This window comes from Rousettus aegyptiacus, unplaced genomic scaffold (assembly GCF_014176215.1).
Source record: "Rousettus aegyptiacus isolate mRouAeg1 unplaced genomic scaffold, mRouAeg1.p scaffold_m13_p_4, whole genome shotgun sequence".
In the NCBI taxonomy this organism is placed as follows: Eukaryota; Metazoa; Chordata; class Mammalia; order Chiroptera; family Pteropodidae; genus Rousettus; species Rousettus aegyptiacus.
The window spans coordinates 155,040,399-155,065,778 of NW_023416307.1; the positions used below are offsets into that span (position 1 = coordinate 155,040,399).

At 39.3% G+C, this 25,380-nt stretch overlaps 1 protein-coding gene and 1 pseudogene across 1 annotated transcript in view; both read right to left on the bottom strand.

Annotated features, from left to right (window-relative positions):
* The window catches only part of PRKAR2A (protein kinase cAMP-dependent type II regulatory subunit alpha), a 72,774-nt gene extending 47,394 nt beyond the window's left edge, over nt 1-25,380 (bottom strand). The window contains exon 1 of the mRNA XM_016149877.2: nt 24,847-25,380. Within this exon, the coding sequence (XP_016005363.1) occupies nt 24,847-25,099 (253 nt within the window). The 5' untranslated portion in view covers nt 25,100-25,380. The remainder of the gene's footprint in view (nt 1-24,846) is intronic.
* On the bottom strand, nt 5,955-6,073 carry LOC118602024 (annotated as a pseudogene).

Below are 25,380 nucleotides of genomic sequence, written 5' to 3' on the forward strand. Positions count from 1 at the left end.
AAAAGTTACATAAGCATAGTAAATATAATCCTAACTTTCTAAAAATTTTGTCTTTAATCAAACTATTACATGTCACAAATTTAAAAAGCCAAATAGTACTAGAAGGCTCTAATTAAGAAAAAACATCAACAAAACACAGTGGTCTTCTAATCCAGGGGTCCTGACCCCGGACCAGTTAGGAACTGGGCCGTACAGCGGGAGGGAAGCCCCGGGTGAGCGAGCAAAGCTTCATTTGTACTTCAGCTGCTCCTCGGCGCTCGCGGCACCGCCTCAGCTCCACCGCAGATCACCAGGCATTAGATTCTCATAAGAGCGCTGGTGCCCGGTGCCAAAAAGGCTGGGGACTGCTATTTTCACTCACCTTTCCTTACTCCTAATTCTTATTATTTCGGGTTTTCTGTTACTCACAGACACACCTAATCCTAATCAATTCAGAAGCCAAAAGCAAATTCTGACTATACAGATGACAGAGAATGATAGAAATTGTGCAGGTGGAATAACAACGACTAGCATTTACATACCAGGATCAGGCCTAAACACAGCACAGGTATTAAGTCGCTTAATTCTCAAACAAACATTATGAGGTGCTACTTAATTAAAAATCTAAGGCAAGGTCTACGGCCATGCCAACCTGAACATGCCCGATCTGGTCTGATCTCAGAAGCTAAGTAGGGTTGGGCCTGGTTAGTACTTGGGTAGGAGGCCTAGAAATACCAAGCACTCTAGGTGCTAAAAAAAAAAAAAAAAGAAAAGAAAAGAAAAAAAAGAATCTAAGGCAAGAAAAGTTAAATCGCTCACTCTACTAACCAAAGTGGAACCTGGGTGGCAGGTAGTCACAGCTTCATAGCCCACGCTCTCAGCCACACAGGTAGCTGTAGGATAATACCCAGAACAACCTAACGGATGCTAGAGGTACCTGGGTAACATGTCCGCTCAACTTTATGAAAGCACCTTCTTTCTTGAAATGCCTTTTAAAATGAAGTTAAAAGCCACCATTAGAAATTTGTTTCTTGAGTTCTGATTGACTAATTCCTGAGACTAGCTCAGATTATCAAATATTAATACTTTCAAACTATAGTAGTAGCTCCTCTTATCTGCAGTTTTGCTTTCCATAGTTTCAGTTACCTGCAGATCCCAGCACAAAAAATGTTAAATGCAAAATTCCAGAAATAAATAATTCATAAGATCTGAATTGCACGCAGTTGAGTAGCATGATGAAATCTGAACCCATCCCAATCCCTCTTGTGCAGAACCTGAATCATCCCTTTGTCCAGTGTATCCACGCTGTATATGCTACCTGCCAATTAGTCACTTAGTTGCCATCTTGGCTATCAGATCAACTACAGAGGCATGCAGTGCTTGTGTTCAAGTAACCTTTACATGAAGTAGCCTAACACTACACAGTGCCTATGTCATTCACCTCACCTCATCTCATCATCTCACATCACAAGAAGGGTGAGTACAGTATAACAGGTAGTTCGAGGAGGCCATATTCACATAACATCTATTACAGAATACTGTTACAATTTTTCTATTTTATTAGTTATTGTTGTTAATATCTTACTGTCCCAAATTTACAAATTAAACTTTATTTTAGGTATATATGTATAGGAAAGAACATAGTTTATGTAGGATTCAGTGCTATCTGGAGTTTCAGGCATCCACTGGAGGTTTTGGATAAGGGAGGACTACTGTACTCAAAATTTACTGATGAACCAGGTCCAAAAGAGCATTAATCTAAGACCAGCAATAGCTGGGGACAGGAGGACATGTATCAGTACTTTGTGACATGTATCAGTACTTCATTTCTTTTTGTTGCCAAATAATATTCCATTATATGGATAAAGCATATTCTGTTTATCCATTTATCAGTTGGTGGACATCTGGGTTGTTTCCACTTTTTGGCTATTAAGAAAAATGCTACTATGAACATTTGTGTGTACATGTTTAAGTGGATATCTTTTCATTTATCTTGGGTATATACCTAAGAGTGGATTGCTTGCGCATACTCTATGTTTAACCTTTTGAGAAACTGCAAGACTGTTTTTCAGTAGTATGAGGGTTCCAATTTTTCTGAATCCTGGCCAATATTGTTGCTGTCTTTTTTATTATAGTAACAAGTGGGTATCTCATCATGATTTTGATCTGCATTCCTACTGGCTGATGTAAACTATTTTATTTATTACTGCTAAAAATCCTTATTTTTGAAGAGCTAATAGAATTTATTCATTATCGTCTTAAAAAATCATCTCTGCCCCTCTGTGACCTGATGTTGAAAGACAATTCTCAAGTCCACAATCCGTAAGCCAGTCTGAACTTCACAATCACTGTTCTCTTGCTGGCTTTGAAACTTTATTCTTCAAAGGATTATCTGTTACAATAACTGATAACAAGCAGGAAGTTTCTTTAACCATAAATAAAGTTAATCATGGGCATATTCATTATCACTGGTTAAATAAAGGCTTATCCTGAACACATTCATTTGCCTTGAAAAATGTATGACATATCTAGTAGAACAAAATGTGATAAAAACCACCACCTCATAAGTAAATATAACTCACTACCTTAAAAATCAGGAGTTGTTCAATAGGTTCATAGCTTATCTTTCTGCTACCATTATCTTTCCATTCCTTGGTGGACAGAATTAGTGTGCTAATACTATTTAGAATTCCAGAGCAAAATCCCAGATACAGGTCATTTTTAAGACCCATCTTATGAACCTGAAGTCCAACTGAGTCAGATTTGATTCTAAATGCCATTCTTAGTATAATGGTGATCTACCTGTCTGCATCTCTCACCCTTTCTCTTACCATCCCAAAACACTCTAGAATTTCTGGCTACCACACTGGCCTTCCCGCCAAGTTCGTTCTCACCAAGTTACCTCTCGCTTCAAGGTCTTCTCTTAGAATGCCTTCCCCCTCATTTTGCTCTGTTAATTCTTATTTCAAACTTTGGAATTAAGATGGTGTCTACCTCTCTCAGGGTCACCTCTTCAGGAAGGCCTCACTTGACCTGACCAATGAGGTCAAATTCTAATTATAGGCTCTGAGAAAACCGAGAACCTTCCTTCAAAGCAATGATGCCGCAGGTGCAATGCTAGAATAATCTAAGTGGTTATTTGGTTGATGTTGGTCCCCTCTAAAGGACTATGAATTCTTCCCAAGGAAAAGAATTAGGTGTTTTTGCTTACCAGTGTATTCCCAATGCTTGGCGCATGACAGATCTTCAGTATATACGTGCTGAATGTATTTATAAGATGCCTTCTGTGTGCCAGAAGTACATAAAAACATTCACCCTCCAAAAAAACCTAAGGAATTAATAATCACAGGCCTAAAGAGTTCAGTGAATGCACAACCAGGAATCCAAAGATATAGGTACTCAAACAGATACTTGTTCAAAAATGTTCACAGCAGCACTATTCACAATAGCCAAAAGGTGAAAACAGCCCAAATGTCCATTAACAGGTGAACGGACAAACAAATTGCAAAATATTCATGCAAGAAAATATTATTTAGCCATAAAAAGGAATGAACTACTGACATATGATACAACATGGATGAACCATGAAAAAATGTTAAATGAAAGTCAGACAGAAATGCTCAAATACTGTATAATTCATATTCTGAATATGAATTATTCAGAATAGTTAAATTCATAAATCCAGAGACAGAAAGCAGATTGATGGTTGCCAAGGGATATGAGGAGGGGAGAATGATTATTTATGGGGAACAGGGTGTTCTTCTGGAATGATGAAAAAAGTTTTGAAACCAAAGGCATGGGTGGTTGCACAACAACGTACTAAACGCCAAATGCCACTGAGTTGTACACTTTAAAATGATTAATTTTATGTTACGTGAATTTTGTCTCAATTTTTAAAATTATGCTAAGTGAAAGAAGTGAGGCTCAAAAGACAACATATCATCTGACTCTACTTATGTGACATTGCTCCAAAAAAGCAAACCTAGAGAGACAGGCAGCAGATTAGAGATTGCCTGGGACTGGGGTGGAAACAGGGAGTGATTGCGGAAGGGCACGAGGGATCTTTCTGGGATAACGAAATGTTCTAAAACTGTGGTGATGGCTACACAACTCTAAATTTACTAAAAATAACTAAATTGCACACTTAAAATGGATGAATTTTATGACATATAAATTGTACCTCAATAAAGCTCTTTTAAAAAACAATGGAAGCCTTTAGCCATGATTCATGCCAGTATCAAATACAAGGAAAACGGGGAGGAAATAAAACAGAGTAAAGAGCAGAAAAAAGATAACTCTTTTTCATTCAATAAATGGTATTAGCACATACTATATGCTAGACACTAGGATTAGAGTGGAGAGCAAAACCAACCATCTGTCCTCAGAGTTTATAATATAACTGTGGTGACAAAAAAAAAAATTAACACATCCTATAATATAATAAGGCAAAGACTCTGCAGGTCCTGAGATATAGTAATAGGGAAAAAAATTCCCCGCATCCTTTAGTCATTTGGGGTTACAGGCAACTGTAAGCAAAAAAAAAGTGTTTACTACTTTATTTGAAGCTTTATGTGCCATTTAAACAAACAAAAAAAATTAGCTCTGCAATATACTCGGATATTTAAAACTCAGAACTTGTAAATACAACTGTTCTCTAGAGAAAGCAAAAATTTGTCTAATCTTGTTTTATTCACAGTAATCAAACTGGACATAACATTTTATACATATTTAAGCACAGAGAACTAAAGATAAGAGACAATGACAGGGATATAGTTAGTTCTGGCTGGGAAAGAATAGGAGGTACCTTTCCTGACTTTTGAATATAGAAGGCAAAGTCTGTTTCAGTAGAGATTTGGGCAAGAGAGCCTCGTGTCTTCCTTGGGATGACAAAACTGTAGTCTCCACAAAGTTTTATGCGATTTAGGCAGCTGCTAAGAGCCATGTTAAAGGTTCTAAGTAAAGCCAGATAAGATAAAGGCTGGAAGTTATCAAGAATGTTAATAGTGGAGGGTCACTGAATAGGGTATTCAACTGCCTTTACAATCCTTTCTACCCACCCAAAAGGTGAACAGGTTTTTGGTTTCCAGTTTATAAAGTTTATGAAATGATCCCCCTGATTACTCTATCTTCCCTGTGCCTCTACACATAGCCATTCTCAATCCTCCAGGTGCATTAACGTTGCAATTTAGAAGAGGGAGGGAGTCATTTTCCATTCTAATTCATCCATAAACATTAATACACACTGCAGCCAAGAGGTACCACTTAACACAGACTCTGCTATCTCAGTTGCTCTCTTCCATGACGCAAAGGTATGTAGAAGCAGGTCAGGCTTCTTTATATTCCCTCCCATGCCAGTCACATAGGTGGGGCACTTCCACTTTTACCCATGCCCAAGGCATCCTTTCCAACAGAAACCAGTCTAAGAAAAGGGAAACTCAAAGATTTAAGATGATAAAATTCTTTGCACAAGGACTATCTGTCACATTTTCAAATGACGAAAGCTGTATCATCAACCTTTGCTCTGCCATTCTACAATATAAATCATTCATTCGTAATATTTGACAAGACTTTGGAGAAAAGAGCAAGTATGAGTCAGAAAATTTGAAGTCAAAAGACAGGTTTAGCTTCAGAACTTAACCTTCAGAATTTAAGGGCATCCTCACAAATTCCCTGAGGGTAGTACCATTCACCACAAATGACCCAAGGAGGGACGCAATGACTCTAATGTATGACGATGCTGTGATTATAAAGTGTGAGGGATATCATAGTTTTGTTTTGTACTTTTTGAAAATTACATATCTTTAAAAAATTGGAGTTCAGTTTCACATATTTCACAGCTAGTATTTCATCCTATGTACTCTGTTCAAACATTTTTTGTTAACGATTTTTCTTTTCTAGGCGAGGTAACCCTTGGTTGACCTCACAGATCACAAGGGCATTGTCAGCTTACAATCCCCTTATTTTTTAAATTTTTATGCCTACAGCACCTGGTCTTCCTAGGTGGTCTCCCATCCAAGTACTAACCAGGCCTGACCCTGCTTAGCTTCCAAGATCAGAAGTGATTGGGCTTGTTCAGGGTGGCATGGCCGCAGACTATTAACAATTTTTTGAGTCTCACTATGTGCAAGTATTATGCCCAGCATTTTAAATGCATCATCGAATGTAATCATCACAACAACCCCAATACCATCCTATTTTGTAGCTGAAGAAACTGAGACTCAGAGAACTGCCCGCAAACAGAATCTCCCCAAGGTCACACAGCTAGGACATGGTCGAGCCAGGATTTGACTTATCTAAATTTGACAACTCAGGAAAAGCAAAGCTGTGATTAAATATAATTATCTATTTCATACTTCCTGAAAAAAATACTCCACCATTATTTAATTATGGAACCATACCAATATACTGTATATTAGAATTCCTCAGCTTTCTCCTGGGAGGAAATCATCACACCATGTTTCCTGTTGGCTTGCTGCTGCCCCCGCCAGATGATCCGCTCCCCACTCTTATCCTCCTCCGAATCCCAGTGCCCAAGGGCGTGAACACCCACCCAACTAAAGCAAGAACACAGCGGGAGGCTGAAGCCCACAACAGTGTTTAGCCACCTTAGTGAGCCCGCCCCCCATGGCATCACTCAGTACCCTTCCTCCCTCTCCCTAGCTGACTAGGCTTACCTTAGGAGTGGCCTCTTCTAAACCCAAAGTCTCTGTTGGGCTTCACTCCAAACCCTACCCGCCACTTCCAACTTGGCCATAGCATCAGGCACATGTTCCAAGATGGGCAAATCACAGTGTTCCCGCTGTCCCAGCACCATTATGTGCTCCAGAATGGGAACATGACCCCAGCAGCCGAGCCACACAAGGTCCTGCACTGGACTATTCCAAACAGAGGACAGAAGGAGAGCTCGTTCTTTTTATTGGATTAGGATTTTCTATAGGCACTGGGGAGCCAATGGAGGATCTCCTACGGGGAGTAACAAGGTCACACGCATCTCAGAAAGATGATTCCAGTAACAGAGCTACCAAGGAAATAAGACACACAGTGGGAAGCCCAGTACTGGGCCTACTCTAATAGTTCTGACAAGAGATGAGGATGTCTTGAACCAATACGATGTTAGCAGGAACACAGAAAAGAGAACATTCTGGAATTGGTTTTTATCTCATTGGAAATATTGTCCTAAAAGGGAAAACTTGTCTCCTTGAATTCCTGTGTAGAGATGACCACCATAAACACTTCGTTCACACACTAAGCACTTACTAAGTGCCTGGAGAGCAATAAGAGTGAACTGGTTATGCGTATGGAGTGTGAGCCATGCTGGTTGGGTTCAAATCCCAGTGTCATCTCAATTACCAGCAACGTGACCTTGAATAAGTTAGTTAACCTCTGTGCCTCAGTGTCCTCATTTATAAAACCTGGATAATAGTACCTACCTTTTAGGATGGCTGCTGTGCAAAACAGAAAACCTTTGAACTGGTTGATAAAAGACTAGTTGTTCAGCAGACAAACAAGTGGGGGGACTATACTCCAGGTAGCAGCAGGGAAGGCATATGCAAAGGAGAAGAAACGTGAAAAACGAGCTTGACTTGTGACCTTTACTCTCTAGACCCACACACACTCTTACTGCTCGCTAAATGCCAGCTAGAATTCCAGTCCCAAAGGTCGGACCTGAAACTCAACTGGTTCAGAATAAAACTAATCGTATTAAACACAACTCCTGCTCCTCCAGGCTCCCTATCTCAAAGATAGTGTCACCATCCTCTCGCATCAGACAATTTTAATTACTCCCCATGATCTCCTCAATACAGGGGCTGTTATAGTGGGTTAAAGGTGGACTGGTTAGTTGATGTAATCGAAGCCTCGCAGGAAGAGAGAGAACACTTTCCAGGGCCCTGTGTGCAGCACTTGACTGTGGCAAGGTCAGAAGCAGGGAGCGATGGGAACCAGGGGTCACATCATAGGTGGCACAGAGCACTGCCTCCCCAGGGCAGAAGCTCAAACTCTGGGAACACAGGCCATCCAGGCCCTGAAGAATCACTGCTTTAGGGTAAAGACCGACTTTGTATCCAGCTTTTCCCCCAGAGTGAGGGCAACCACTTCTCCTAACCATCTCCAACCCCCTCCGGTTTTTGATCCACTATTTTGCTGGATCTAATTCTGTGCTTTCCAATCAAGAGTTCTAATTGATAATCCAACTTCCTAAATATTTTAATACAGGCAGGTTCCCTGTATTTCAGGGATATGAGTTCTAAGATCAATAGAAAAAATATCCCAATCAATTAAAGTTATCACACCAGACACTATTTAATTTTTAATTAAATCGTCCTTTTTCATTTTTACCACCCTTGAAAATTATCAAGAATTCCCCTTTTAAGAATGAAAATACTGAAGGTTGGTGCTGTGACAGAGCAAGGATATAAACCCAGGTCCACCTGATTCCTGCATTAGATAGTTTCAGTGAATTTAATTAACATGAGTCAGTCATCAAGAGAATGATCATATATGGGTGTATTTAAGGTATCTACTTTCTGGACCTGAAAAAAAATATATAGAAAAACAAACATTAGAAGTAGTGACTCAATTCAAGGAAAACATTCCTTTTATGTAACATTCCTGCTGGCCCCTAACACTAACTTTTTCACTTGGGTCAATTCAGACCCTAATCACCACTCGCTTGTACTGTTACAATGGATTACAATTGGGTCTCACAGCATCCACTCTGGCCCTGCTTTGGCCCAGTTCTCCACACTGCTTGCCAAAGGTACAAACATGATGATGGCCCTCCCCTTCGCAAAGCTTCTCAATGAGTCTCCAACCTACAGCAGCATTTCCTGAACTTGTGTGGCCACAGAACCATTTTTAAATTGATAGAACACAATTTGGCACTCATATCTATTGAGTTACTTGGATTAGAACAGAGAAAGAGATGGCCTCAGTAATTAATTGGTGCCCCAAAATTAAACCTTAAAATCAAATTTTTAAAAAGATTAAAAAAATTAAGCCATTTTCATTTCCTTACAAACAAAATTTCATGTTATAATTAGAACACAAGACACGCAACACAGACTAGTAATTACATGGAAATCATACATCATGCTAGTTAATAAAATCTGGGTCATGCAATGAGATGTAGAACCCAAGTCACATGTGTGTTCATGATACCCCGAAATTATTAACTTTTAGAATTACATGTGTTTAGAATTTCTTTCGTATTTCAAAAACGTATTTGGAAGAAAAATTACTTGATTATAGCTTTTCTTTTTTGAAGTCCTATCACACCTATCACAACGACATTCTCCAGCTGCAGTAGGTGGCAAGATAACCTGAGGGCGTGCTAAACGCACCATGTGTCACAGCTGCTCCCCAGGTCATGTTCAGTGAAGAGTGCTATGGCACACGGCCCGTGTTTAAGAATGAGAGGAAGAAACTGAAAGACATGTGTCCCATCTGTGTGCATATGTGTGTTTTAAACAAAATGACTTATCATTTAAAAAAAAAAAAGTTAAACATCAGTTCTTAACTTTGGCTATCCACGAGAATCGCCTAGAAACTTGTAAAAAAAAAAATAGTGATTTCACTTGGATTTCACTCTCCTCCATTAGTCTCGCAAATGTGAATTGCTCGGATGCAGGGTCTAAGCAGAATTTCCTATTAAAAGCTTCCAAGGCTGAAAATCGTTGCTATAGGGAAGGGAGGGAGGAAATCAAGTGGAGGCTACAAGGGTAGAAATTCAGACTTCTCTGAATAGATCTTATTTTGTAGATCTGACTTCGAAACTATGTAAATATTTTACATAATTAGTAAATTTGAAAAAGCAATCCCCAAAATATAAACCTAATTACCTCTATATTGAATTGAGAAGAGAAGCACACAGAGAACTATTTCAAGGGACTTGACTGAACAACCTAGTGTGGCATATACTAAAGATAACAAGAACTCAAGAAAAACTTAGTTTTCAGAAATCATACTGTTCAGGGGCATTTGAGATCTTGCTTCCCAGCATATGTCTTCAGTTTTGGCTCAAACACTTACAAAAAAAATTTTTTAAAGAAAGAAAGAAATACTGTTAGTCTCATGATTCTGAGACTATTATGTGTGCATTATGGGATAAATAATGGTGTTAAAGAATACTGAGACTTTCTGGCATTAGAGAAAGAATATACATTGAGTAAAAACACTATAGTGGTGAACTTAAATTGTAAATATGACTAACCCCAGGAGCTATGAGCACCCCTACTTTCCAGATTGTGGTCTCTACTATATTTGCCTAAAGGGAAACAGGGCTTTTTGAAGAAATTGCTGATTCCTGGTCTGAAGCCAAAAATGTAACAAAATTGGAAAATCTTTTACCAGAAATCAAGGATGCATAAAAGACTCCAAGGATCATGTCACAATGAATTAGGTGGAAACCTGAAGAGGTTCCTACTACACAGAGATGGGATAACATGAGAATAAAATGGCAAAGGACTAAAACAATCAAATACAGTTAAATCCTTGAATGTATACTGATTTTTTAAAGACTTAACTGGTCATCTTTGGAGGATGCTAGTGAACCAAATTATTATTCTGGAAACAGGTATATAAAAGACTAAAGCATTTAACCTGTCTTTCCTGAATAAACTATTTTACAGAGTAACCTAAGGGTTAATGAAGGGAAGATTTTCTTTACAAAAGTATTCCAGCTTATGCATGAAGAAGAAATGATAAAATTAGAACAATGCCATTTGTGACCCCAGTGAATTAATGGATATAGTGTAGGCAAAATCAGCATGATCACCAGCATCATAAATGGGACATCAGTCAGCTTTACATGGATTCTAATGGAAAACACATCAACGGCTATGAAATAGCTGGTGGAAACAGTGGGGACAAATCTGAAGCTGACCAGGCTCACGCTGCAGTGCTTCTCAAAGTGAGGGCGTAGCGGACTCCTCTGGAGGACTAGTTACAACACAGACTGCAGTGACCCTTCCTCAGAGTTTCTGATTCGACAGGCCTTGAGTGAATCTGTATTTCTAACAAATTTCTCATGTTGATGCTGATGTTTCTGATCTTAGAACCTCGCTTTGAGAATCATGAATTTAAGGAAAAACAGAGGACAGAGGAACTGTGATACAAACATCATGAGAGGCAATCAGCAAACCCAGTGTGTGAAAAAAATCTACAAAAAATTTCTTCTACAAATAGTCTCAAAGGAACGGGGGGGGGGGGGGGTGGACAGAGAAGGAGGGACGGAGGGAGGAGAAAGAGGGAAGGAGAAGGGTGGAGGGAGGGAGGGAAGGGAAGGGGGAGGGGGAGGGGAGGAGGGTGGAGAGAGAGATTGTAACTTAAGAGATAAAGTAACCGAATGTAACCTATGGACCTTATCTGGAGGTGAATGGAGAAGTTTGAATATAGATTGAACACTTGATACTATGGAATTACAGTTAATTATCTCGATGTAATAAAAGGTTTGTGGGTATATTTTTAAAACTAGTCCTAAGATATATAAATTAAATACTTATGAGTAAAATTATTTCTGGAATTTTTTTTTTTAACAGTCTCAAAGGAGGGTAGTTTGAGTGAAATTGATTCAAGAGCTGGGACCAACTCACACCAGGTCAGGAGAACTGATTTTGAGAAACTTTTCTTAATTTCTTGTTCAGTGAAATTGTGTTGGTAGGTTGAAATGGCGTGGTAAATGAATGGGCAAATACTCCCTAAGGGAAATGGGGAAACACTATAAATCAGAGCCTGTTGCCATCTATCACTGGCCGGAAGTTAATGAAGCTGGGTGCAGGGTAGATGGGGGTTTACCGTGCTATTCTTTTACTATTGTCAATAACTGACATTTTCCAACATAAAAAGGTAGAAAAGAAAACCAGCATTTCTGAGATGGCAGGGTGAAAACAGAGGACAGGGTGACTCTGATACTGGTAGTTTATCTATCCACCCTTTGCAAAGCACTGACCCAACACATACATCCAGGCAGTATACACACTTATTCTGAAACAACCATTGCTATCCACAACCCTTGGCCACCATGACAGTAGTATGTATGACATTTCTCTGCTCCTAAAGTAATCACCGCCTAAAAGATCCATTTCCAATCCACCTCCAACACCCGAGACTCAAAGAAAGCGCCATTCGAAGAGCTGAGCACTCCTTCTCTATCATAGCACACAAAAATCCCAGGTGTCTACTACATCACACTAAAAGCTAAGGAATAGAGATGGGGACTTTCCTGCCACTTTTGTCTAGTACAGACCTTGGACCAGACAGGCACTAAACATAAATGGACTGAATGAATGATTTCCTATTACCCAGTCTGGAAAAGACTAAAAGCCATCTCAGGTCTCCTTTTTGGTGACCTCAATAGTGCTCCTCTCATCAACTCACACTTGGCCATCAATTTAAGCACAATTATAAGAATATAAAACTATTCTGACACCAACCAGTGTACTTCAATATAATTCTGATGCTAATCACCCAGAGTAGCGTCCAACTCCGCAGTTAAAAGACATGGTCCCCAACAAGGCTGACCTTACTTCAGATGCCAGCTGCACTTTGGGGGTCCCCAGGACACCAACATTTCTAATCAACTGGCTACAAATTCAGAGGTTCCTAAAACTCCTTAGCTTTGATTTGCTAGAACAACTCACAGAACTCTGTAAAGCACTATACTGACAATTACTGTTTTATTATAAAGGATACAAATTAGTACTAGTCAAATGAATATACACATAGAGCAAGGTCTGGAAGAGTCCTAAGGAGAGTTTTTATGCTCTCTCCTTGTGGAATCAGGGCACATCACTCTCCTGGTACATAAAAGTGTTCACCAACCAGGAAGCTCAAGCTCCACCAACCGTCGGTGCTCAGTTTTTATTGAGGTTTCATTCTATAGGCATGATTGATTGAATCATGGACCACATGGACCAACCTCCCTCCTTTCCCTAAAGGTCAGACTGGCTCAAAGCTCCACCCTCTAATCACATGGTTGGTCTTTCTGGAGACCAAGCCCCATCCAGAATCATCTCATTAACATAGGAGTGATCCAAGGGGTTTATGAATAACGAAAACACTCCTATCACTTGGGAAATTCTAACAGTTTTAGAAGCTCTGTGCCAGAAATCTGGGACAAAGGCCAGACGCATTCTTTATTATGCAACAAAAACAAACTGTTAAAACTCCCTAGCCAATTTACAAAAATAAAGAGAAACAAAAAAAGATATCCAAGACCACTGATGGCCACTCATTTTAGGGGCACTAAATCCTATTCTTATTTATTAGCATTTCAGATACTACTTATCTACTAGATTACACACATTTTAAAACTTTGGTATACATTAAAATTAACTGTAATCTGAAAATTATTTAATGATCTCTAGGAAAAAACCCTGGGGCATCACCAACCAGATGTGGCTTCTTTCTTAAGAAATCAACCCATTAGCTGAGCACTGGACACTTGGTCTGGCAATGGCAAAACAAATCACCTGCCCTGCTAATGATCATGGAATCATCATACAAGAAAGCCTCAATAATCTTTCCCAAAAGAATCTTCAAGAACATCACAAAAGGGAATAACATGTCTGTATACAACATGAAGCAAACCCTTAATTTTACTTTTCTTTAAAAATATTGGCTGCCTCAAAAAATAAAAGTGCTTAATTATAACATTGCAAACTGTACAATAATTCTCCAGCCAATGGTCTATCTAAAAATTCTTTATTTTCAACTCAAACTCAAATTTCTACATTATTAGTCACCGTCTTCATATATATCTTCTGAGTATCACATCTCAAAACTGTTGCTGACAAATTCCCAGATATCATGGCTTGGACTGAGAAAAACTCAAGCCATCTATTTTTAGATTCACTTAAATGGAACCTCAAATGCAAAAGAAATAATATAAACTAAAAGTTTTAGTTACCAGTCTATGTACACTCCTACCCTTTTTTTCATTCCAAAGAGTCATACACTAAATTTTACACTAAACAGGAAAAATTACAAGAGAAAAATGCATTGTGAAAACACAATATACAAGAACAGATCTAGCAGACCATATGTTTTTAGAGACAAAAGAATAAATAAACTGCTGTGCCAACACCTATTTTCATTCCTGGAGACATATAATCTAAAATTATTACAAAAGGACTCTTAATGAACAAAATAATTCCCATATTATTTTTTTATTTGAATAGGAAGTCTTGATCCATTTTTACTAAGCAAACATTTAATCTTGAAATAAGCTCTCAACCTTCAACAAAGCTATAAGCTAAGGCTATTCTGTGTCACAGACAATGAAAACAAGCTCCTCACACAGTCTCCGGAATGGTCAAACATGTCCAGCCTGTCCCTGCCCACATATTGTGCTGATGGCCCCAAATGCATTTGGTTCTTCAAATGAGAAGATTTCAAATGCTGCCTGTACGTTACCGACAATACATTAGTAAAGCTTGGTTTTTGTATTACCACTAGAGTGAATCTTTTGTGTTCTGTGAATAAGTGTCCTCTAATTTCTTGTAATAATCGTATTTCCTTAAGTAAGGCCACCATACAGAGCCCACCTTTCTCTCTTGTGTTTGGAAAATTATTTCTTCAATACAATGCATTCTTATAACCAAAAAAGGCAGGAGGGTTTTAAGTTGTACTGCCATCCAGCAGTAAAATCTTGGAAGAAGGCTGCATACGTTTTAGCTGCACAAGTGGAAAACAGGATCCCTAAGGAGCAGCAACTCCACATTCTTGACCCAGGAAAGCTGAGGAGTGCCCCCTGGGGTAGTCAGGCCCCAGGAGCCTCACCAAAGTCACAGACCTGATAATCATGATGTGATGAAAATAGGACTTAAAACAGTCTTTCCCAAAGAGGAGAGAAGCAGTGTGTGATTCACAGTACTGTATTAACTCACTTTTCTAACTAGACACTATCTTGCTCTTTTCTATAAATAAAAACAGTTTGTGAGCAGATCACTGAAGGACATCATTCTTTTTCACTATATCAAAAATATTTTAACAGTATCAGAAGTGAGCTAAAGAAAAAGAAGGAAGTCTTCTACATTCACGATTAAGTATCTCCATCATAAAACCAATCCAAGGATAACTAGCTCACTTAACTGTTGATTTTAAAAATCTGGCTATCTCTACAAACCATAACATAAAATCAGTGATTATTACAATTGTTTCTGATATTTTTTCATCACAACAGTGGTCTTTTAATTATTTTCATTTTTTTCAAGAAAGTAACTAAGACATTTATAAGAGCACCAAATGAAAAATTCCAATAAAATCATCCAGAAATAGCTCATCATTTCTCATCAGATACTGACGAGTGTTAAGATTCAAAAGAGGTTCCAATTGGCTTCCTTTTCCTCCATTTCTAGATAAAAGATTCTGTATGGAGTAGTTGATATATTTCAAAAAGAAACCCCTCTAAAAGGTCTAAATTATACAAACCTTTAAAAAAAATGCATTTGCTTCTCTTTCATACATCCATGGCATTCAAAACAGCCAACAGTCAGATAGCCAGAAAAATCAATAACCTGTTTTAAAGAGAGAATTTTCCCTGAACTTAAACATTCACATTTATCAGATTCAAGTAAGTAAAAGACAAAGCCTTGAATCAAGGGCATAAAAAAGTAAAACCTTAAATTACCCTTTAAATCAAATAACTGCTAAGACAAACAACATTTCTTTCCAGTTTCTGAACATGCAACGTCCCCACTTTTTCCCTCTGTTTGAACCCACTCACCTTGATCCATCAGCAGCTACCTCTCCACTGGCTCCTCTTCCTTGCCACATGAACATGACTCCATCTTAGCAAGCAAAACGAAAAATATCCCCTCACACCTACCACCTCTTTAAGCTACCACCGGGTACATTCTTCACGTCTTCAAAATGTACTCCCCATTCCTTGCTTGAATCTTCTACAGCTACCTACACACACACACACACACACACACTCACACACACTCACTCCCTGACCCACTGACTACAATCCTCTTCCACAACACCACTGGTGCCTCTATCTCTGAATCAACACTGGGTCCAACCACTTCAACACTGTTCTACCTGCCCTGCCCTCTCCATTGCTTCCAACACCACTGACCAACCTCATTCCTTAGCTCTCATTTCTGTGCTCCCACAGCATACCCCGTGATATAGCAATCTCCAAAATCAGCTCCTCGATCATTCATTCGCTCATTTACTCAACAGGAGATTTTGAAGTATCCACTATGGGTCAGGCTGAGTGCGAAGCACTGGAGACAAAACAGAGAAGACAGAAATCTCCTCCCATCCTCACAGAGCTTCTGTTCTATTGAGAGAAAAATAACAAAAAACAAATGAGAATTCTAGGTCATTACTAGAGCTCTAAAGTAACCACTTGGGATGCTACTGAGCCCCAACAAAGGGACCCACTCTGGGCAAGGCAATCTGAAAAACTCTCTCTAAAGCTGAGATCTAAAGGAGAAAAGCCAGCTGGTCAGAGCCAGGGAAGATAGATTCAGGAAGGGTCAACGGCAATCAGACTATTTGGGGAGAGAGCCTGACAAGTGTAGTAGAAACAAGCTCAGTAGGAAAGGAGGGGTAGGGCTAGAAAGAGAAGGTAAAGAGAAAAACAGGAACCAAGTCTTGTAGGACTGTGTGGACTGGAGAGAGCAAAGCATCTAAGATAAGAAACTTCTGTGGCTGTCCAAGCAAAAGAGGAGAGCTAGGGTAGAGATGAAGAAAAAGCAGACCTGGTATTATACCCAAAGCACAGTAGCAACAACAACAAAAAACATCTAAAACTTGGGTGCTTTAAGAATGTAAAAAGGCAAAAAGACAACTAACGAAATGGGAGAAAATATTTGCAAATCACATATCAGTAAGGGACGGTATCCAAAATACATAAAAAACTCCTACAACTCAACAAGAAGACAGATAACCCAATTAAAAAATGGACAAAAGACCTGGATAACACTTCTTCAAAGATATATGAATGGACAACAAGTACACGAAAAGATGTTTATTATCATTCATTAGAGACATGCAAGTGAAGACCATAATAAGATACCAAACCACACCCAATATGATAGCTATAATAAAAAAGACAAGTGTGGGCAAGGATGCGGAAACTGAAATCCAAGTACTTTGACAAGGTAAAATGGTTAAGCCACTGTGGAAAACAGTTTGGTATCTCTTCAAAAAGCTAAACATAGAAATGCGATATGACCCCACAATCCCACTCACAGGCATGTAACCCAAAAGAATTAAAAACAAGTACTCAAACAAGTAAATGCACAGGTATGTTAATAGCAGCACTATTCACAATAGCCAATGGTGGAAATGGCCCAAATGTCTATCAACTAATTAATGGATAAACAAATTGTGGTATACACAAACAATGGAATATTACTCAGCAATAAAAAAGAATGAAGTTCTGGTAATGCTACATTAGAGATACACCTTGAACACATTATGCTAAGTGAAAGAAGCTAGAATCAAAAGATCACATATTGTATGACTCCATTTGCCAGAAAAGGTAAATTCAGAGGCACAGAATGCAGACTGGTGGCTGCCAGAGATGGGGAGAGGGGAAAGAAGATAGGGGGAGAAACTCCTTGATGGGTGAGGAGCTTTACTCTGGAATGATAGAAATGTTTTATAGATAGATAGAACTGATTGCTGTACAACACTGTGAATGTACTAAATGCCACTGAACTATTCACTTGAAAATTAGGAATTTTATATTATGTAAATTTCATTCAAAAAGAATTTTTTTTTTTCCTTCTTTAATTCCCTCCTCCCCGTCACAACTTCCACCCCTGACCTATGGATGTGGCCATTTCCCCCTAAGAATTGGATCTCTGAAGGCAGGGCATCTCCTTCCATACGCTCACTCCTGGTGTGCACCCGGGGCCTGGAGCACCTGATGTACTCGGGGGGCCTGGCACGTGGCTCCACCTGGGGTGCAAATGAACCCAGGACCATCTGCATGTAAGGCGGGCGTGCTAACCACTACACTATGGAGCCAAACTCCCCTCCCCCCCAAAAATATAATTTTTTTAAAGACAATAATGAGGGTTAGAGAGGATGTGGAGAAATTGGAACACTCACAATTCTTGGTGGGAATGTAAAATTGTGTAGCCATTTTGGAAAAACAGTCTTGCAGTTTCCCAAAAACTTAAACACAGAATTACCATATGACCCAGCAATTCCATTCCGAGGTATATAGCCAAGAGAAATGAAGAGTATACTTTAAAATGGAAAAGTGAATTTTATGTATATTCTACAATAAAAAATTCTTTATAATTGCTATAATTTTTAAATGCTTGTAAATGCAGAACTAGCTCTGGTTCTATCCTGTTTCTAACAAGACCCAGAATCGAATTTTACCCCACTTACGAGTAACACTCATGAACGCCACTCACAAGTAACACTTGTGAACCATTAACTGCTCCTGCCACGGAAACAAATGACTGGGACACGACTGGGACCTGACCAAAACCCTTTCAGAAGCAAAGGGTCCATTAGTCATTAGAGAAATGCAAATGGTCCAGTGCTGAAACGCCTTACAATCCTGTCACAAACCCTGGATGGGGGAGGCAGATTTGAGCCTTGCCTTTTGTCTCCTTGCCAGCCAAACTCGCAAATAAATGCTCTTTTTTCTCAAAAGCTGGTGCAAAAGTATTGGCTTCTATGTGCATCTGGCAGCCATCCCTTGCTCCGTAACATGCTTACAGTTTGGTTTTTGTTTTGTTTTTGTAAAAAATAAAGAATAACGCAAGGGGCATGAAAAAAAGGCAATTCGGGCATGAAATAATATGAACAACATGATGGCAGTAACTCCACCCTAGAGTCAAATCCTGCCTATTATATGATGTTGGGTACTCTCTAAGCCTCAATATCTTCATCTGTAAAATGGAGATAATTATAATTCTTATCTTAGAGGATCAGAAAGATTCGATAAATACATATAAACCACTAAATACTAGTACAAAATAAAGGGTTAATACATGCTAGCTATCCTTAGTGTAGAACTGTATTTATGGTTACAATATGTAAAATGCATGCCCATGATGTGAAGAAACTGGTCTCCTCCAGCTGATATATCTCCTGTGTATCCTAGTTGATAGGACTGTTTCGTAAACAATCAAGCTGCACATTTAGGATTTGTTTACTTAACTAAAAAGGTGATTGTCAGCACTGTGAATGTATTTAATGCCACTGAATCGTACACTTCAAAATAGTTAAAATGCAAATTTTACATTATGTATATTTTACCACAATTTTTAAAAGGAGAGAAAAAAAAAGAAAGGCATAGAGAATGGATGGGGTGAAGGAATGATGAGTGAGTGACCCACAGACGCTCAGCTGGGTCCAACTGAGAAGCAATAAAAGCCAAACCCAAGGCAGAGACTGTGGGAAAGGAAAAGATGGGAGAGGCAAGAGACACATATACAGAGAGACAGACAGACAGAGACAGAAAGAGAAAGTGACTGACTCCTGGGTTTCCTGCTTAAGGAGTTAGTGGAAACAGAGCAGTGCAACAGGCAAGCTAATGACACTGATTTTAAGCATGATGAGTTTGAGAGACAAATGAGAGATGACCAGTCGGCAAGATGAGCATAAATAGGTGTGCCTCAGCAGAGAAAGTTTTGACTCACAGTTTTGATTCTGAAGGTTCATGTTCAAAGCTGTAAAAAATGCTCCAGAAGAGAGTTGCTCACTGAGGGAGAAAAGGTAAACTAAATTCTGGGGATCATTAACCGGCATTTAAAGGGCAGAGAGGGGGCCAAGTAGTCGATGGAGAGCCAGAGGAATGAAGACACAGATACCAAGGCGGGAGTTTCAACAGGGGTTGTTCAACAGTGTCAAAAATCTTGCTGAGATATCCAGATATGTGAACTGCAGGAATATTATTAAACGATTCCCAAATAACTTCTACTAATGCAGTATGGACCAACTCCTATGTTTTATATATATGCGACCTGCAGGAATATTATTATTAAGCAATTCCTAAATACGTTCTGCTAATGCAGTGTGAACCAAATCCTACATGCAGTAAAAAATGCTGGGGAAAAATCCTAAGGAATCCATTAAAGAACTATTAGAACTGATAAACAAGTTCAGTAAGGTTGTAAGATACAAGATCAATATTAAAAAACTAATGAAATTCTTATACACTTTGTAATAAGCAATCTGAAAATGAAATTAAGTAAACGATTCCCTTTACAATAGCAACAAAAGGAATAAATTACTAAAGAATAAATTTACAAAAAAAGTTCAAAACCTACACTCTAAAACTACAAAACATAATTGTTCTTTAATTTAGAAATTTAAAAAGGTCTAAATAAATGGAAAGGAATCACATATTCCTAGAGCAGAAGATTTATTAACACTGTTAAAATGGCAATACTCTCCAGAGTAATCTACAAATTCAATGTAACCCCAGGAAAATCCCAGTTGGCTTCTATGCAAAATTTGACAAGCTAATCCTAAAATTCTTATGGAAATTTATATGGAAATTCTAGGGACCCAAAATAGCCAAAATAATTTTGAAAAACAACAAAGTTGGAGAACTCAAGCTTCCTGATTCCAAAACTGCTATAATCTAAAGTAATCAAGACAATATAGTAGTGGCATATGGACAGATATTTATAGATCAATGAAATAGAATTGAGAGTTAGAAATAAAAGCTCAAATTTACAGTCAATCGATTTTTAACTAGAGTACCAAGCCAATTAAATGAGGAAAGAGCAGTCTTTTCAATAAATGGTGCTGTAACAACTGGGTATCCACATCCAAAATATAAAGTACCTCACACCTTACACAATAAATAATTTAAAGTTTACCAATAGCCTAAAACTAAGAGCTAAAACTATAAAACTCTAAGAAGAAAACAGAGAAGTCAATCTTCAGGACCTTGGATTTGGCAATGGTTTCTTAAGTATGACACCTAAGGCACAGACCAAAATAAAAACATAATATATTGGATGTCACGAAAATTAAAAACTTTTCTGCTTAAAAGACAGTATCAAAAAATGAAAAGACAACCCACTGGATGAGAAAATGTTTGTAAATCATATATCTGATAAAGAACTTGTTTATAGTATATAAAGTACGCTTACAACTCAATAATGAAAAGATAGCCCAATTAAAAAACAAAGAACTTGAATAGACAGTTCTCCAAAGAAGATACACAATGACCAACAAACACATGAAAAGATGCTCAACATCATTAGGGAACTCCAAAGCAAAACTATAATGAGGTACTATTTCCCATCCGCCGGTTGGCTATAATAAAAAAGGTAAGTGTTGACGAGGACGTGGAGGAATCAGAACCCTCAAAACACTGCTGGTTGGAGTATAAAATGGTACAGCCACTTTTGGAAAACAGTCTGGCAGTTCCTCAAAAGGTTAAATATGGAGTTACCACATGGCCCAACAATTTTACTCCTAGGTATATACCAAAGAGAAATGAAAATATATGTCCACACAAAAACTTGCACAGATGAATGTTCACAGCATCATTATTCATAATATCAAAAAGTGGAAACAACCTAAATGTCCATCAACTGAAGAATGGATAAACAAAATGTGATACACACATAAATGGAATAGTATCATCAATTAAAAGGAAATGAAATACTAACATATGCTACAACACTGACAAACTTTGAAAACCTCAGGAGCAAAAGACCATATATTGTCTGATTCCATTTTTATGAAATGGCCAGGTTAGGCAAATCTATACACGGAAAGTACGTTAGTGGTTGCCTTTGACTGAAGGGAATGAGGCTGTTGGCAGGTGATGATCAAAGTGTTTTCTATGGGGTGATGAAAATGTTCTAAAATTGATTGTGATGGTGGTTGCACATATCCATGAGTATACGAAAACCACCAAATTACATAGTTTAAACAGGTGAATTATACGGCACATGAATTACATCTCCATAAAGCTGTTAAAATGCTGGAAGATCCACAAGTATAAATGTTTTATGATGATTACATAAGTGAATTAAGTCTGAATGTTAACTTATTGTTCTTATGAGGATAGTTATTTATTAATAAATCTGAACTCTTCAGGCTTTCCCCAGAGTTAAATGCCCACTATAACACTTCATAATTGGTGTGCTGTTTGATTTCAAAACTATTGATAAAACAAACGAACAAGAGCTACTTTTTCAGGTGTTTCCAATAACATACAATTTTATAAAATGAATTGACGGTTAGCCAAACAGGACCTTACTAAAGCAAAGTCTCCTTGCTATTTACAGTTCTAACACGACATATCCCGTTTCTAATTTCTAATTAGAAATTAGATAATAAGCATTATTTAATGTTCCTATTCATGACATGACATTCAGTGTTGTGCAACAATCACCTCTATCCAATTTCAGAACTTTTTCATCAGCCCAAACAGAAATTCTGCACTCATTAAACAATAACTCCCTATTATTGCTTTCCCAGCCCCTAGTAACCTCTTTCTACTTTCTGTCTCTATGAATTTGCCTATTCTAGGTATCCCTAGACTATATAAGCAGAATCCTACAATGTTTGTCCTTTCGTATCTAACATATTGCACAAGCATAATGTTTTCAAGGTTCATCCACACTGTAGCATGTATCAGAATTTCATTCCTTTTTAAGGATGAATAGTATTCCACTGTATGTATATACCACACTTAGTTTATCCATTCATCAGTTGACAGAACACTTGGGTTGTTTCTACCTTTTGGTTATAGTTAATAATGCTGCAATAAACGTTGGCAAATAAGTATCTGCTGGACTCTGCGTTTTTCTATTCCTGCGGGATATATATACATAGCAGTGGAACTGCTTGAACATATGGTAATTCTGTTTAACTTACTGAGGATACACCAAACTCTTTTACACAGCAGTCAGACCATTTTACATTCCCACCAGCCATGAGCAAGGGTTCCAACTTCTCTATATCCTCACCCAACACTTGCTATTTTCTGGTTTTTCATAATAGCCATCCTTATGAGTGTGAAACATTATCTCACTGTGTGCAACGTTTTAGTCTATTATCTGTAAACAGAAGTTGGCTTTGTGTTGATTTCTATAATTATACATAGCACAGCCGCTTAAGAGATATAAACAAAAAGCATGTAAACGCCAGTAAAATAAAGCACAGGGTTACAAAGATTTAAGTCAACTCAATTTTGAAAAAAATATCAGAAATAACGAGTGAAGACATAACACAAAATTCATAAACTTCATTTTTACTCATCTGGGATTAATTTCTACAACACTGTTTTTTTATAAATAAAAACTGCCACAATTGGTTGTCGCCAGATGAGACAGAGTTTGGGGAAATGGGTGAAAAAAGTGAAAGGGATTAAGAAGTACAGATTGCCAGTTATAAAAATAGTCACGGGATATAAAGTATAGCATAGAGAATATAGTCAATAATATTGTAATAACTATGCGTGCTGTCAGATGGGTACTAGACTTATTGGGGTGGACTTCGTAGGTATATAAATATATACTCACTATATATTGTACACTTGAAATTAACATAATATTGTATTGTCAACTATAATTAAAAAATAAATTTTAAAAAAAGAAACAGACTAATAAAAAATTGTTGCCAAGCAAATTACAGCTTTGTGATTTATAGATATGACAGGGAAAATAAACATAGGAGTCTCTCCTAAAATAAAGCTTTTAAAAACAGTTATCTCTGGGAGAGTGTTGTCACAGTCCCCATTTAAAGATAAGTAAATCTGAAATCAAACAGGTACGACAACTTGTCTTAGACCACAAAACAAATCTGTGGCAGAGATTTTGGGAAATAATTTCTGATTTCCAGGTTGAAGCTGAAAAACCATAATTTAATGTGCAATAAGTAAGGGGAAACACAGAAGAGCAATTTCCACTCGTTAGCATGCTTGCCACCATGACTTAATGTGGATTCAACTCAGAACTAGTTGGTTTTCTTCAGTATGATCTAATAACATTGTCTCTAATTTTGTCTCTCAAATGTTTTCACTGTTTTGTTAAATTCGGGCTGTACGAAAGTAGCATAATTCTATTGTTAAGTTGACAAAGACTAGGTTGAAGCAACCAATATGAAATTGCTTTTTGACAACCTTGCTTAAATCAGATGTAGCAAGCGATACTTGTCTTCTTTCCTACACCCCATATGCTAAACAAGGCAGTTAATGTTTACACTCACCAAATCTGATTCAACCGTTTAGTCAAATTAAAAACTATGTATATTCCCAGGGTCTATATTTTAAGAAATGCATACGCAAGCATGCAGGAGTGAAATGACCTAACAGGGATTTCTTTTTTTAAAAAAAAAAAAAAAAAAAAAACTTCAGCTAAAGGGAAAAAGGTATAGATGGAACATATGTGACAGATATTTGAACTGCTCAACGTGGGTGATGACATCTCTGGGTTCATTTCATCTTTTCTCTCTGCTTAAAGTTCTTCCCCAATAACTTTTCACAAAATGAATTATTTCCAAACGTAGTTACCGTCCTGGTTATTAAACACGAGTTGGTGCACGTTCTTGTCTTCAGCACAAAACCCGACGAAGGGGCTCGGGCAGAGGCGGGGTTCTGCTCGGGCCGGGCGGTCCGCGCCACCACGCGGGCCGAAAGCGCGCACGTTTCCTTGGAGGCTGAATCTGACAACTCACTCGGTGCGCTCCCGGGCTCGGGGCCCCGCGGAGCTCAAACTGGAAGTGGCGCACGCTGGGATCACCCGGCGGCTCCGGGAGCCCCGACACGCTCCGCTGGGGAACTCCAAGGTCCCGGCCCGCGGTTTGGGGCTTGCACCCCCCCGCACGCACCCGCAGCCCCACCTAGCTCTCTAAAGACCCCCTGCCCCGCTCCCTCCATCCCCCCCACCGCGAGCCTCGGCCCAGCCCGCCGCCTACCGTCCAAGTCCTCGTCCTCCTCGGTCTCGCTGTCCGCGCTCGCGTCGGCGACAAGGCCAGGGCCGGGCTCTGGGCGCTGGGCGCCGGAAGGAGGGGTGGCGGGCGAGCCGGAGGCTTGGGCGCGGGCCTCGCGCAGGCGGGTGAAGTAGTCCACCGCGAACTCGACAAGGTCGGGAGGCTGCCTCCGCAGCACCTCCACGGTGTAGCCCTGCAGCAGCTCCGTGAGCCCCCGTGGGATCTGGATGTGGCTCATGCCGGCGGCGGACGCGAGGACAGGCGGGTCCCGGCAGCCGGCGGCCCCTGCCTCCGCGCCCCCTCACGCCGGCCTCTCGCCCGGCGCCCGCGAGGTCTCCTCACGCGCGACCCTGCTCGGGCCTTCCTTGCGCCGCGCCGCGCCGCCCTTTGGCCGGCTCTGAGTTTCTGGCCCGCACGACCCTACGCAAGTTCGGCCGGCCTGGTGCTGCCGCCGCGGTCACAGGGCAGCCGCCGCCGCCGCCGCCGCCGCCGCCGCGGGGACCGACGAGCGGGCAGGCG